General features: G+C 39.2%; 1 protein-coding gene across 1 annotated transcript in view; it reads left to right on the top strand.

Annotated features, from left to right (window-relative positions):
• The first annotated feature begins 394 nt into the window (after positions 1-394).
• pde6a (phosphodiesterase 6A, cGMP-specific, rod, alpha) overlaps positions 395-15,265 on the top strand; it is a 39,423-nt gene continuing 24,552 nt past the window's right edge. The window contains exons 1-8 of the mRNA XM_053323757.1: positions 395-723; positions 1,505-1,646; positions 5,984-6,136; positions 7,778-7,867; positions 8,480-8,620; positions 10,071-10,145; positions 12,263-12,327; positions 12,820-12,886. Of these exons, the coding sequence (XP_053179732.1) occupies positions 395-723; positions 1,505-1,646; positions 5,984-6,136; positions 7,778-7,867; positions 8,480-8,620; positions 10,071-10,145; positions 12,263-12,327; positions 12,820-12,886 (1,062 nt within the window). The remainder of the gene's footprint in view (positions 724-1,504; positions 1,647-5,983; positions 6,137-7,777; positions 7,868-8,479; positions 8,621-10,070; positions 10,146-12,262; positions 12,328-12,819; positions 12,887-15,265) is intronic.

Below are 15,265 nucleotides of genomic sequence, written 5' to 3'. Positions count from 1 at the left end.
GGGAATATTCAACATACATTAATGTAAGATGTACAAAAAGATGACTCTAGATGAGTGTTTGCTGATTGTGTTAATAGGAATTAGCTGCCAAAATGAGCATACTACCTAAAACAGGGAAAAATATATCAAGACTGTGAGTTGTGGACATCTTATGCTCCCACTGGCCAAAAAGTTAATGAATGCTCTCTCAACTTTTTTGTGATTGTATCAGTTTAGAGTTGAATGCCTTCCTCAAAGTGAGCTCTATAGTGTTGGTTTAAGGACAATGTTTCTTATACTGTATACTTTTCCTACCATTTGTGGAATTTAAAACTGTCTAACCTCAAGTATTACTACAAAACTACTACAAGCAATACTTCAGTCTATTTCTAATTGTTCCTTGTCAGCAGCAGCCATGGTGGACGCAGCAGCAGCAGAGCAGTACCTGGATGCCAACCCAGCGTTCGCCAAGGAATACTTTGACATCAACTTCCGGCCTAAGATCGTCTCAGACCTGCTGGACAACAATCGGAAGTCCACTTTGGACGTCACCAAGTTTCACGAACTGTCATCGGTGGAGGAGAGTGAGATCCTCTTCGACCTGATCCGAGACATCCAGGACAACCTGCAGATGGAGAAGTCCATCTTTAACCTCATGAAAAACCTCAGCTTCATGTTGAGGGCCGACCGCATGAGCCTCTTCATGTACCGCCAGAGGAACGGTGTGGCTGAGCTGGCAACCAGGTTACTGGGGATTTATTTTTCTTTTATGAAGTTTAAAAAGTTATATTTCATATTCTCCACAGCTTTACAACAGCTCCTCAAGAAATGTCATCACTCACAACACGATTATGTATTATCCAAAATAACAAAGAGTATAAGTCTTCACAATGAAAGGTTTTTAGGTCTACAAGCACAGATTCACTTCATGGTTTCATTAAAAGTATGTAGTAACAGTTGAGTTTTCATCATGTAGAAATCTTCAGTTGGGTATCTGGGAGTTATTTAAATTGTGTAAATCCATGTACCTTGCAGAGATCTACACCCTTATAATCTATCACGTTTTTTTAAAAGTCATACTGCTTCAACTCTTGTTTGCTTTTTCTCTGCCTTATCTTTATTGGGTGAGGCAACATGTCTGTCACTCTGCCAGCGTAAAGCACATTTCTTACATTTCATAAGAAGTTTCCCAGGAACTACACTGAATGAACACAGATGTTGGTTTTCACAAGTGCACTGTAAACAATCACTATTATTTTAATAAATCAGATATGGATTTTATTTATACTATTTCCAGAATAGGAGCCCACTACAACCATTAACACCTACAGTTGGTAGATTTTGTTGTGTTAATTGAAAGATTAAGGTTCTTTAAATGTTCTCCCTTAATTTTGAATCTGGACACAAGTTGGGTTGTTTAAAGTTCTGGGTCAAAAAAGTGAACAAAGTAGCATGTCTTTAACAACACTTAATGACATGTTTTTTGTTGCTCAGCATATTCTAATTTTAATATCTTTATTTCCAGGTTATTTAATGTCCATAAAGATGCACTCCTTGATGACTGCCTGGTGCATCCTGACAGTGAGATTGTGTATCCGTTGGATCTTGGCATTGTGGGTAGCGTGGCTTCTACCAAGAGGATGGCTAACATTTACAATGTGGCAGATGTAAGTAAGCATGAGCGCTGTCGATGTGTGTATGACAACATCAGTACAGGATGTGTGTATCCACTGAGTCTATCTTTGTTTCGTTTTCTCTTTGAAAACATGTTTCAGCTCTACATTCACATTTATGGCAAACTTCTTTCTTCTTAATTTTAACTCTTGTTACATATACTACAAAATAAATACATTCACATCTGGAAAAAAACCCAAAATGAATCAAACAAACTGAAAAAAGACAAGAAAAGTCTATTACTATCAGACAGTTTCCTTCAATACTCCGACATTACTTGAACTGGTTTTACTTAGGCTGTACAGTACAGTATATTTATCTAGTACAACTTGAATGAGTCTATATTTTTAATCTTAAAGATCCTGATCAGTATTATATCCGGTTATCCTGTATTGGTGCCATGCTCTACCTGTTGACTTACACAGGCAGAATTTGAAACATGTTGAGTCATTAAAGCGATCCAGCACGAATCTATTGCCAAGAAGTAAAGTTTATAGAGAATAAAACCCAGGTACCCTGCATCTCAGTCAACAAATCCATAAAAAAACAGCATTAAAATCTAATTATATTTTATTGCCTTGTAAACATTTAAATCCTTGTTTAGCTCAGATGTGAAAATCAGTCTACTGTTGCTATGGCTGTAAGTGACCACCAGAGGGCGACTTGACACCACAGTGTGTCTGCCACTAATTCCTTTCTGAGCAAAGCCAGCCCAATCTCATTATAGCCAATACCTTTGACATTTGAAAATGGCTGGCAATTTTACTCCCATGTACACTTCAAGTCATGCTATTGCAGGTCCATTTCCATCTCTCCTCCCCTCCATATAATAACAGTCAGTACTCATACCTGCAACAACTGCTGTTTACTGTGACATTTACACTTAATAAGGCCGCAGCCCACTCCACATAACTGATGGATTACAAGCTGTCCACAGTATCAGTTCAATCACTTCTTTTTCACGGGAGATTAGAAAGCTCGAGCGTTCATGTAAGAACAAAACAGACCCAGGTTGATTGCTCCCGTTTGTTTTGTTTTTTTTATCTGCTGGTTCTGCTGCCAGGGCCGGCCTGTTGTGCCTTCAGTGTGAGCGACCACAGAACAAACATCAGCATGCTGTTCAAAACCTCCGCCTGTCACACCACACAGCCTCACACAAACACATGAAAGCACGATGGGAAAATGTGGCAACTGGAACGATATCAAAGCTTGCGAGCCTCCCCAGTCGAAGCGAAGGAACAGCTAATGTTTCCTTATAATTGGCTTGCTTTATGATGCTAATGCACCAAGGACAGCCTTTCAGAGTAATGCAGAGACTGGAAATCGCTGTCTCTCTGCGCTCTATATATCTATCCCGGTCCGATCCAGTGCAGGGCCCGGTCAACCAGTCAGGATTGTTGCAGGAAGGTGGAGATTATGTTTCACTGGGATTATGTACTGGCGAGCGACATCCGCTCACTACTTATGTTTCTCTCTTTTCATCTAACCGTTCCACCTTCAAAGTGAATTTAATAATCACACAATTTATAGACTAATAACTGTGACTGTTATTTGAGGAGTGGTAAGTTGAGCCGTGTGTGTGTGTGTGTGTGTGTGTGTGTGTGTGTGTGTGAGGAAGTTGGAGAGTGTTAGTGGGGGCGGGAGGTTGCAGATGAAGCTGGTTAATCTGTCCTGAATTAGAGCGATCCCAGATTATTCCCAGAGGTCACACAGGCCCTGAGCCATTTTCACAGACTCAGCACAGTAACACAACTTTAATCTATTCTGTTACACTCTATTGTTTCACTGCAGTTTTTTTTCTTCTTCTTCTTCAGTGGAGCAGAAACACCCAGAAATCCAGTTAACGTGTCATAACAAGAGAGGCTAATTTGGCTGGGGATGAAGTATTGGCTCGTGTGTGTGTGTGTGTGTGTGTGTGTGTGTGTGTGTGTGTGTGTGTGTGTGTGTATTATATATTATATAATAACATGCATACATTTATTTACATGTATTTATTTTTTGAATTACTAATTATTTAAATTATCCAATTAGGTGTTTGTAGTTTTTCATCTTTATGTTTATTTATTATTATTTATTTATTGAACAAATTCATGTTTAGTGGTCAAATAGTACAAAGTTGACTAATTTTAACCCTAATAACTTGTTATTAGTCATGAATCTGGCTGTGATTGAACTTCATAAGTATCATATATTTGTTATATAGGTTAATGTAGTTCAAAGACAATGAAGGAACAATAACAGAGAACAAATTACAAAGAAAAAATTGAGATCAGTGCATGCAAAAGAAAAAAAGAATGACGAAAATATAAAACAAAATAAAATAAAAAATAGGACTTGTGAAAAAAATCTACAATTAAGTAAAGTAAGATAAATAAGAGAAAATAAAAAATAAGAGAATGTTAGAGAAAATAAGATAAACCATTTATGAAAAGACCAAACAAAAGTTAAATGAAATAATAATAAAAATAACAATAATAATAACTTTAATTATATAAAAAAAATAAAATAAGAGGTAACATTGATTATACAGTAAAGCTATGGTGTGGGACTTTTCTATATAAATGAACAGCTGTTGCATTCCAGGCCTTATCAAATTAGTTGACACAATACTGATTAAGCCTATCACTGCCAGATAAATCTCTGTGTACTTCTCTGCATACCAGAGTTTTTAATCTGTGTCGGATTTGACATTCCCACGATGGCCAGATGACAAACACTGCACATGCTCCACGGGCAGAGCATGCGCAATAGAAACCTGCAGGACGTTAGCGCTCTGCTAACCTGATTGGGGATAAAACAATTTAATCGTGCAGGTTTTGTTGACTTTCCAAATATTTTTAGACCAGATGCATCAACTGCTGATAGTGAAGTGAGCCAAAACAATTTATCTACCATTTTATAGCTGCAGCAGTAGTGATGGAGAAGGCTACAGTGGAGCTTTTGGCATCAGCATAAGTGTTGAGACAAAAGTTCCACATTTAAGCTTAAGAGTTTGGAGCTGCTGGGCAAAGGTCAAGGCAAAGCTTTAGCTGAGCTAACAAGCAGGATGAAGACCTCCCTGGGCTTTAAGAGGTCAAAGGTCACCCCATAACAAGCTGTCAAACTGCCCAGATCTTTGGAGCAGGTTGATCTGTAAAGCTGTGTGAGGATGAAGCAGCTACTTTATGGCGCTGATAGAGGGATCAGTTAGGTCTTCTTCACTGGGATTTTTCTCCTCATCATGCTATAACCACGTTTCAGGCCGACCCCCTGTATAGAAATTAAAACACAGCTTTAGTAATGTACAAATACAAGTAGGAGATTTACCGATTACTGCTCAAAAACCAAGAATAAACTCTGAGTCTGTACCTCAGAGGAACATGTTGTACTTTTTACTCCTCGTACATTTTGGCTGACTCACGAGGACGTCAAATCCTGAAAAGCTTTTTTTGTGCGGATCCAGGGTATCTTTAGTTGTTCTGCAGCTGAGGGGGGAGAGAGAGAGAGAGAGAGAGAGAAAGACAGAGAGACAGATAGACAGAGATGATTTCTGTGCTGTTGCAACCGGCAGCAGCAAAATTTAAAGATCATGTGGATGAAAAATCAATGATGCAAATGCTTTGATTTCGAGGAGTTTAGTTTGTTTGTGATTTAGGTGAAGTGGCAGATAAAGTAGAAAGGGCAGTAGCTCTATGAAGCTGGTGTTTGTTAGAATCAATGCTACTCTGCACCATGCAAATATCACAGTGTAGGCCCGTGCCTTCTGGAGAGTAACGACTACGGATGGCTGCCCCGCCTAGCAAGCAGGTCCATTCTTTGGCTGAGTGGTTGGTGCAGTTGTCCGTGGTTTGGGGAAACTGGGGATTGAGACCTTTGCTACACAAACAATATATGAATATCAATGATATTCCTTCGGCAAACTGCTCTGATTCAATGATTCCTTACTTTCATCTAACCTTACACCAGGAAAAAACAGATCACATCAAAAACCCACACCTTCCTTTACCTAAATTAGGACTCTGCCACCAATTCGGGTCCCCTGAGGGCCGCTCTGTGCAGGCCGTTTTTGTTTCTTCTTAGCGGTTAATGAGCCGCTCTCCCTCTTTTTCACCCCCAGAGGAGCAGAATTGATGACCCCTGCTGCACAGGAGGAGCAGTAGGTGGAGTGCAGCAGAGAAAGCCTTAAGTTTGTGGATAATGGAAAGCCTTTGCTAGCAGCGTTTGTGGATAGAAGTGGTGTGTTCATCAAAGTGCAATCCTGAAGTTTTGAGGGGCGCGGGGGCAAAGAGCGTGCCAGCTGAATTCAATTAAATTCTTTCTCTTTTCTCTTTCTCTCTCTTTCTTTTCACAGAGCCCTCATTTCAGTGACTTTGTGGACGAACTGACTGAGTATAAGACCAAAAACGTCCTCGCCATACCTATCATGAACGGTAAAGATATGGTGGCGGTCATGATGGCCCTCAACAAATTGGACGGGCCACACTTCGATACCAAAGATGAGGAGGTAACATCCAATACTATGATTCAGCCACTTGGATGCAACTACATTTTTAGCTTCATAGAAAACTTTTCAAACAGTTATAAAGTGCCTTAAAAAATGAAATAAGTACATGAACAAAACATGACCTCAGATTTTATGTTTTTACCCTTTACTTACTTTTTATCAAGGTCTCTGTCACTTCTCCAAACTCCACACTGGCTGCTTGACTGAACAGTGATCCAGCACAATTAAACTCAGTCTGCTAAACAATATTGGTCTCTTGTAAAAGCCACATAAAACTATTTGACAGATGCAGCTTCTTGCTGCACTACAACTCACAGCGCAGCACAAATCTCAAAGCCCTCCAAATCATAAACAACGGGACTAATCCTTTAACTTTATGAAAGAGGAAATGAGAACATTTTTCAGCCAAGGAAGGTCTGTCAGAGAACATTTGGAGAAAGAGATTTACAGTGGATGCAAGCAGGGCCGCCATAGGATGAACTGAAAAATCATTGCGAATCCCCTTCAGCTGAATTCTGTTTGTGTTAGTTATTCTTAGTAGAAGTTGCAGCCCTGTAGGCTACTGTATTTCCCTGAATGTGTGTTATATCACCTGAAAGCCGTCTGTACAATATAATCTAATCATAAAACAGAAATAATGCATCAATGATTCTTTGTCAAGAAAAAGGAGATGATGTTGGACCTTTTTGGTTGACAAACACTTAAAATGCCATCTGAATCTTTCACTCATAGACTTATATACAGTCTATGAGTGAAACCCAAAACAGCCCCCCCCCTGCTCCTTCTGGGCTCCACCCCCGAAGTTCATGGACGCGCATTGTCATAGTAACGGACGTAACCACTGCGCAAGCTTCAGTTTGATAGCAGCATTTATTGCTCTGATAGTACAGGTGGCTAGCCTGGCTAACACCAGACCGCGTCTAAAGCTCATGTGAGATTATTGTGACAGCAAACCTGTGTTTATATGTCTTCATGACTGTAAACACTTTGAAAGCAGTGAACAAACACCAGATATACAGCGAGCAACAACACAGCAGCTACGTTGTAGGTACGTTAGCTGCGAAGCTAACGTGCAGAGCGTCAAACAGCTGTAGTAACAACTCTGCTACTTTGCAGCTAACATCACAACAACAGCGTATCCTGACTAACTAGACAGTGAGCTGAATGTCAGCAGGTAATGTCAGCAGGTAACGTTACAGTTTATGTGAAGCAGTGCTGATGTTACTCACCTGTCCGGCAGAGCAGCGTCCGCCTTCAGTCTCCGGTCCTACGCTGGGTCTCTGTCGGTCCCTCCGCCGTTAGACAACCTCACTGATGTGTCCGGGGGTCTTTGTCTGGTCAAAGTCCTCTTTTATATTAAATGTTTTTCTAACTTCGCTCTCTCTGGATGTTCCTTGGTCACCTCTTTTCCACTATGTTTGTACCAGACGTTTCTCGCTCCGGACTGCGTACTCTACGTGACCTCCTCCTGTATTGGAGTATTATCAATTACTACACCTACTGTATAACTAATAGTAGTGAATATTGTAATGGTCATCACTGGACATTTACTGAGATATAAGTTATGTCTTAAAGATATCAGCACATGCATTTTCTCAGTATTGACCATCACAGCTGAAAGTGTTTGTGGTTTTCTTCCAGACCCTGAACAAGTACCTGAACTTTGCTAACCTGATCCTGAGAGTTTTCCACCTGAGCTACCTGCACAACTGTGAGACCAGGAAGGGACAGGTGAGGCTACACAGCATGCATCACTACACGCACCCTACTCCAGTCCATAGCATCTTAATTAGCTTTGCTCCTTTTAAGTTTTACTTTATTATTTATTCTCAGGCAGTGTTCACGCTGTAGGTAAAATGTCCCAAATTGAACCTTTTTTCTCACAGACTTTGATCTAATACTTTTTTTGAGTCCGCACAGCACAAGAAGGTGCACTGAACCACATTTTCTCGGTCATAATAACATGGATAAGTGGCACAAAAGATGACAAAATAATGAAAAAGTGGTGTATATTAAATTCAATCATGTTGTAAAAGGACAATGAAGGAAGGTTGCATAACTTTAAAGAGGTAGAAACTACATTTCCATTGATCATTTGAACCCAAACCTTGATCCTTTCCTAACCCTAACCAGGTGTTTTTTGTGCCTAAACCTAACCAGGCCTTAACCACAGTGTCAAAAAACATCATCAGTTTTTAGGAGTGATTTCTAACAGGTTTTGGAGAGCAGCATATTTCGCTCTAATGGGTCGTTCTGAAAACACTCCTGTGGTTCGATCTGCAGTGCAGGTAAACTCGGCCTTTGTGGTCATTTAATTACGAGTATGTGTTGTTTCTGGTGCAGATGCTGCTGTGGTCGGCCAGCAAAGTGTTTGAAGAGCTGACAGACATTGAAAGGCAGTTCCACAAGGCCTTGTACACAGTCAGAGCTTTCCTCAACTGTGACCGCTACTCTGTGGGTCTGCTGGACATGACCAAGACAAAGGTGGGTAACCATAGATACACCCACACACACACATACACCCACACACACACACTGGGAAACACACAAAAGCAGAGAGAATCAAGGACGACATTACCACAAGTTCAGATTCTTATCTTTCTTCTATTTAATTCTTTAAAACATTTTTTATAGTTGAGCATAAAAAGATAAAAGTGCCAAAAGAGCAGAGTGAAAACTTTTAATCACTTATCAGACATGACTGTAGACCTTCAATGGAAAAGATGAAGCAAAATTATACTGTGTAGCTGAATTTGTGCTTCACAGAAATGAGCCATACATTGGTGAATATTTTTTTAATCTTAAATGTCAATCCAATCACTAATGAACATCCCTTTCGAGGAAGCTTTAACATGCATTAATCATCCTATAATCTATAAACTATATGTATAATCTAAGTACACCCCTTAAAATATAATTAAGGTCTCTTAAATCTATCATTTTAATATCCCAAATGTCTCCTAACTTCTGAAATACATACATTTTAAACAATCTTCAATTTTAAGAGCAGACTGAGAAGCATAAGCAGCATTGAAGGTTTAAAAAAAAAGTTATATTACTCGGTTTTCTTCTCCCATAAAATGACTGATTTCTTGCCAAATCCACCTTAATACTCGTATAAAATAAAGATTATGGGCTTTTTAAAAAATCTGCTGCAAAAGTGCATTTGGCATGAACACAAAGATTGGGCAGTTGGTAGGAGACACACTCACACCATCAATGGCTGAATTGAGAAAAAAACAAACATAAAATACACGACCATGCTTTGTTTCTTTATGCATTGCTGCTTTTCTACCAATTTCACCGTCTATGAGTTTTGATGTGATTCTCATTTTGTTCTCCTCTTTTGGGACGAGATACTTTCAGAGACACCTTCGGGCTTTTGTCTCATTTAAACTATTTTTTCTGTCTTGTCATGTTTTGTTTTTTTTCCTTGTATCAATAGAAGAAGTAATACTTAAAACCAACTTCTGGTCACAATCGTACTATCCCCATTGTATTTGTGATAATCAACACTTTGCCATTAATGCAACTTATTGGCCGTGTCTGTCACCTAATTACAAGCAGCTGCCAGTTGATTCCTAACACCTGCTATGTGAGAACAAACACGTGTTGTCTGACTGCACAGATGGCTGTCTGGTAACAATACTGGATTTCATGAATAAAAGCACTTAAAGAATAAACAAAACTAGAAGTTCAACCTTGAGCCCACGTTTTTTTTTTTTTTTTGGAGGAACAGTGAGCTTTGTGGAGAGACAGTTCGAAATATATAACACGCTCCTAAGAGGCTGCAGCAATTAGCATTTTGTTTTAGGCAGAATGATGTAAAATAAAACAGTAAGTGCATCTAAATAATGAAACAACAGAAGTAGCTGTATTAGCTGTGTTGAGCAACTCTAAATCTTCTGAATCTCTCTTGTGTTTGTGTGTGTAGGAGTTCTTCGACCTGTGGCCCGTTCTGATGGGAGAAGTCCCACCGTATGATGGACCCAAAACACCTGATGGCAGGGTAAGAAAATATTGACCACATCTTAGTGCTGGGCGGTATACTGGTTCACACCAAATACCGGTGTATATTTTCGTTATGATATGAATTTTTAATGTACTGCCATACCGGTGTATTTCATTACACAACATTAGGAACGCTGCGCTGCGCCATCACTGTTTCAGGAGGGACCCTTTTCAGTGTTGCGGAAGATGTGTGCCTGCCGAGCGAGTTAAGATGACGATAGTTCACGCATCACATCCTGGTTTTTAATAATTAGTCAGTAAACTCAGCATCGTCTGACGCAGGCTGGAAACTGCACTTTTATTTACAGTTAAAACATTTCATTGTGTGTTTCAGCTTCTGTCAAACTAACGGAGCTGTGGTGGCTTCCTGTCTAAGCTTTCAAAATAAAAATTTTGTTATTGTGCTCTTCTTCTTATCATTAACAAACAAAGTTGGGGCTGGAAATTACGGGAGATTCCCGGTAGAAAAGACAAAACGGGAGAGCCACGGGAGATGAGTCTAAAATACAGGAAAAACGGGAATGTTGGCAGCTCTGATATTACTAATATTCACTCATCATGACAGTAAAATAGTCCATCCTAAGTCAATCTATTGCAGTAGAGTAGTAGTTCCTCTCTCAACCAGTAGAATTTGTTGTGAACAGCTGATTATGCATGAAAAAAAAATACCGTCATATACCGTGAAACCGCTTTTATTTTGAAAAATACCGCGATATACATTTTTGGTCATACCGCCCAGCGCTACTACTCGTCCTGCTAAATCCTGTCCTGCTCCCAATGTCATTGTTTTACATGTAACTGTGCTATCATTGGGTCAATATCCCCCTTTGTGCATTTCAAAACCTAGTGGCAGACTGTCCAATAAATGTGCAGTGAGTGTTTTTGGCCCAGAGAACATGAGTCTTATTTGTGGTCGGCTCCCCGATCTTTAAACTCTTGTGAAACCATGAGGAACATTTTATAAGATTTGAAAAACTTGTAGGCACATTTTCATTTCATCACACCTGCTGAGCATTTATGACTTACCCTTTAGTGCCACCCTCAAGATAAAGCTTTAATTTGTATTCATATTCTCATCTCCTGGCTCCCTGAGAACAACTGCAATCATCCGTATGTTGTTTGTTCTCTCTCAACATTTATATTGCAGGATGTACCATAAGGAAGAACGCAGCTTTAAGGGCTTATTGACTGATTAGATTTATAGTCTTATTTGGATTAAGCTGAGATTAAAATACCTTTTGTTTCAGTTCTAGTCTGGATAGTCACGTTGTGATATTTACATTAATGTAGAATATATTTACAGTAACAGCAAAGTGGTGTTTGTTTTCACTTAACCCTCCTGTTGTCCTCGAGTCAAGGAAGGAAGGGAGGGAGGAAGAAAGAAAGGAGGGAGGAAGGAAGGAAATGAGGGAGGAAGGAAGGAGGGAATGAAGGAAGGAAGGAAGGACGGAGGAAAGAAGGAAGGTAGGAGGGAGGGAGGGAGGAAAGAAGGACAGAGGAAAGAAGGGAGGAAGGTAGGGTGGAGGAAATAAATTGAGAAGGAAGGAGGGGGGAAAGGAAGGAAGGAAGGAAGGAAATAAGGAGGGAGGGAGGGAGGGAGGAAGGACGGAAGGAAGGTAGGAGGAAGGAAGGACAGATGGAAGGAAGAAAGGGGGATGGAGGAAGTAAAGAAGGAAGGGAGGAAAGAGAGAGAGAAGGAAGGAAGGGATGGAGGAAGGAAATAAGGAAGGGAGGAAAGAGAGAGGAAGGAAAGAAAGAGAGAAGGAAAGAACGAAGGAAAGAAGGAACAGTCAAAACAGACGGGGTCAATTTGACCCGGGAGGACGACAGGAAGGTTAAATAGGTTGCTGCTGGTTCAAATACTATTACTGTCCCTTGTATTGTTGTTATGGATACCTACTGAGGCTTTATCATCTTACATTTGAACAAAGTACTTCACACTAAAAGACTGACTGGGCTTGACAAATTGTGATTATTTATTAAAGCTATAAAACAATCTTATGTTGTAGAGTATGTGCCTCAACAGTGAATCTATCTGTTTCATTGCATATCTACTCTCTACAAGGCCTGCACACTATCATTCTCTCTAATCTTTATATTGTGTGTTTTTTCAAGGAAATCATCTTCTACAAGATCATCGACTACATTCTGCACGGCAAAGAGGACATCAAAGTCATACCGTGAGTCACCATGGTGATTTAGTTAGTGGTGTTTGGAGGGTAGAACATGTGAAAACAGACAGAAGAGAGATGATAACTGTGGACTGATACAGTGTCTTCCTCCCTTGCAAACTAAACATGATGGACATTTTACGTAATAAAAAAGCTGTTTTTTTTTAAACAGGGTAAAAGTCCCTGACATTGTGATCTTCTGTTTTCTTGTCTCTTATCCAATATTTCTGCTCTTGTAAACATTAATAACCTCTGTCCAAACATTTCACTGCAGAATAATCCTGACAGTCTCTTTCTGTGTGGACTGAAACATGTTTATGCATTATTTGATTTTATTGATTTTTTTTAAAATTACATTTATTTAACCTGACATAGTGAAATTAATTTGAATGTTCAGTGCCTAAGTATAGTTGACATGATGATGTTGTTTTCCTGATGATTTGAAAGATGATGATGATGATGATAATGATTTAGTGCTTGTCATGTTCTGTTAATGTGCAGGACTCCTCCAGCAGATCACTGGGCGCTGATCAGCGGTTTGCCCACCTACGTAGCAGAGAATGGACTGGTCAGTATCTGCTTTTCTTTAGAGTTCCTGTCATCTTCTCTTTTTATTTAAAGTTTACTCACAAAATGTTATGAAATGTGAATCAACTCTTAACCTTCACATACTGTTCAGGGTCAAATTTGACTCATTTTTACAGTTGAAAGCAGGAAATACACTATATTCTTCTTATGTTAAGCCTGAAATTTGATGATTTCTCCTTTTTAAAACATATATACCTATTTTTACAGTTTTTGACGCATATTCATTCAAAAATGTAAAAAGAAAATACTGTTATAGTGCATTCTTCACATTTAATGTAGCTTATGTTTTTCTCCATTAATGAAAAGTGAAGATAAAGATTAATCTCACTTATTATTTGTGACTGATGATGTATTCATGTATGATTTGTTGTGCAGAAATTTGGTAGAGACTAATTATGAGGGGATACTGTGAAGAGTCTGAATATGAACAGTATGCGAGGGGTTAAATCAATGAGCACATGCCTGCACCCTGACAGGATGGCTGACTTTTAAATGACAATTTATTTATTTTTAAATAGATGAGAACAATCCTCGCTGAAAATGAAAATAATTAGTTGTTTGTTGAATTGGTTTTAAATCTTGGGGTTAGTGAAGTTGAAACTAAATATCTTCAAATATTCATAGCCCCAATCTCTAAAACATGACTTCCTATCTCGCTGTTTCACAAACTACTTCCTGTGTATAGCTTTGTTTCCTTTTTGTAAAACATAACATTTCTCACACTCATTTGCATTATGTGTTCATTTCCCAAATTTGCCAAGTTGCAGCTGAGTTCTTGTGGAAGTTTTAAATCTACTAATTTAGTTGAGATGAAATAGTGTCAGATGATTGTTTAGAGACACAAAACATCAGCTGAGCATTAAGTTATATTCATTATATCAGTTTTATATATGTACAGTATAGTATGTATATTCACAGTATGTATATTTCAGGCCTTCTCTACTTACTAACATACAACACACACACAAGCCCGATAAAACTGCCAGCGAATGAATATTTCTGTTTCATGTCATGACACTAACAACATAGGTTCAGGTGAGTCAGGAGAGACTCTAAGAAAAACTCAGAGACTGGAATGATGAACTTCAAAGTGTTTTTAGGTTGACGTTGAGTTGACTTCTGGCTTCATGTTATTGAAAGTAGCATGTGCAGGAAGTTCCCCATGTGTCATTTTTAAGTCATATTTAAGTTTTAATGGCCATCAGCTCTACTATTTCTGAGCAGATATCAGCTGTAGTAGAACTCTTCCTCTTCCTCTTCCTCTTCAATGTATAATGTATATCTGATTGCCAGAAATATTCTCTAAGATAACTGTGAGGAAAGTCAGTCCTCAAACACCTTAAAAAAGAAAATAAGGTCAATAACTATTCAGATTTAAGGTATGTGTAGGTATCTGACTGTTACATTTACATTAATAACTACTGAATGACACTTAACTCTGTCACATGATGACTTTTGAAGGCGTTAAACATTTGACCTTTCTGAAAATGCTCGGCCACCTTAGAGCTGAGATAACATGTACAGCAATTTAAATATGAAATCCAGCTGCAAGTGGAAGTGAGTGTGAGCATTTGGATGCTTGTTTGACTTAAGATGACCTCAGTAAACCATAACACATGTATGATTTGCTTACATTGGCCACCTGGGTGCTCAGACCTTGGACCTTTTATACTGACAGAGAAAGTGATATAACTAAACTGTGCCACTGCGGACACATGATGCTACACACCTCAACGTAGGGCTGGGCGATTATGGCAAAAATCAAAATCACGATTAATTGAACATTTAACCTCGATTACGATTAATGAACGATTATCTCAACCCTTGATGAACAATTATGTATTTTCACAGTTTCTTTTGTGTAGTATTTTTGACTGCTGCCCTCACACATGAGGATCTTTAGGGAGTGAAAATAAAGATGTTTTAACCTCAAGTCAAGGAAGGAAGGGAGGAGGGAAGAAGGAAGGGAGGACAGAAGGATGGAAGGGAGGAGGGAAGAAGGAAGGAAAGGAGGGAGGAAGGAAGGATGGAAGGGAGGAGGGAAGAAGGAACGGAGGGAGGGAGAAAGGAAAAGAGGAAAGGAGGAAAGAAGGAAGGAAGGAAGGTAGGGGAAGGAAAGAAAGAAGAGAGGGAGGAAAGGAAGGGGGAAGGAGGAAGGAAGGAGGAAAAGAGAGGAATGAAAGAAAGAGAAGGAGGAAGGACGGAAGGAAGGAAAGGAGGAAAGAAGGAGCAGGAAGGTGTGAAGCTGTGGTTAATGTCTAGTTTACTTGATTACAACTATGTAAAGATCATGGTTTGGGTTAAAATGATCACTGGAGACAAGTTTTCAAATTCTTTAAAGGTATGCAACCTTTGTTGT

Source organism: Scomber japonicus, chromosome 8 (assembly GCF_027409825.1).
Source record: "Scomber japonicus isolate fScoJap1 chromosome 8, fScoJap1.pri, whole genome shotgun sequence".
Classification (NCBI taxonomy): Eukaryota; Metazoa; Chordata; class Actinopteri; order Scombriformes; family Scombridae; genus Scomber; species Scomber japonicus.
The sequence above is the reverse complement of the archived record's forward strand: the minus strand, read 5'-3'. Positions and strand labels throughout refer to the sequence as shown.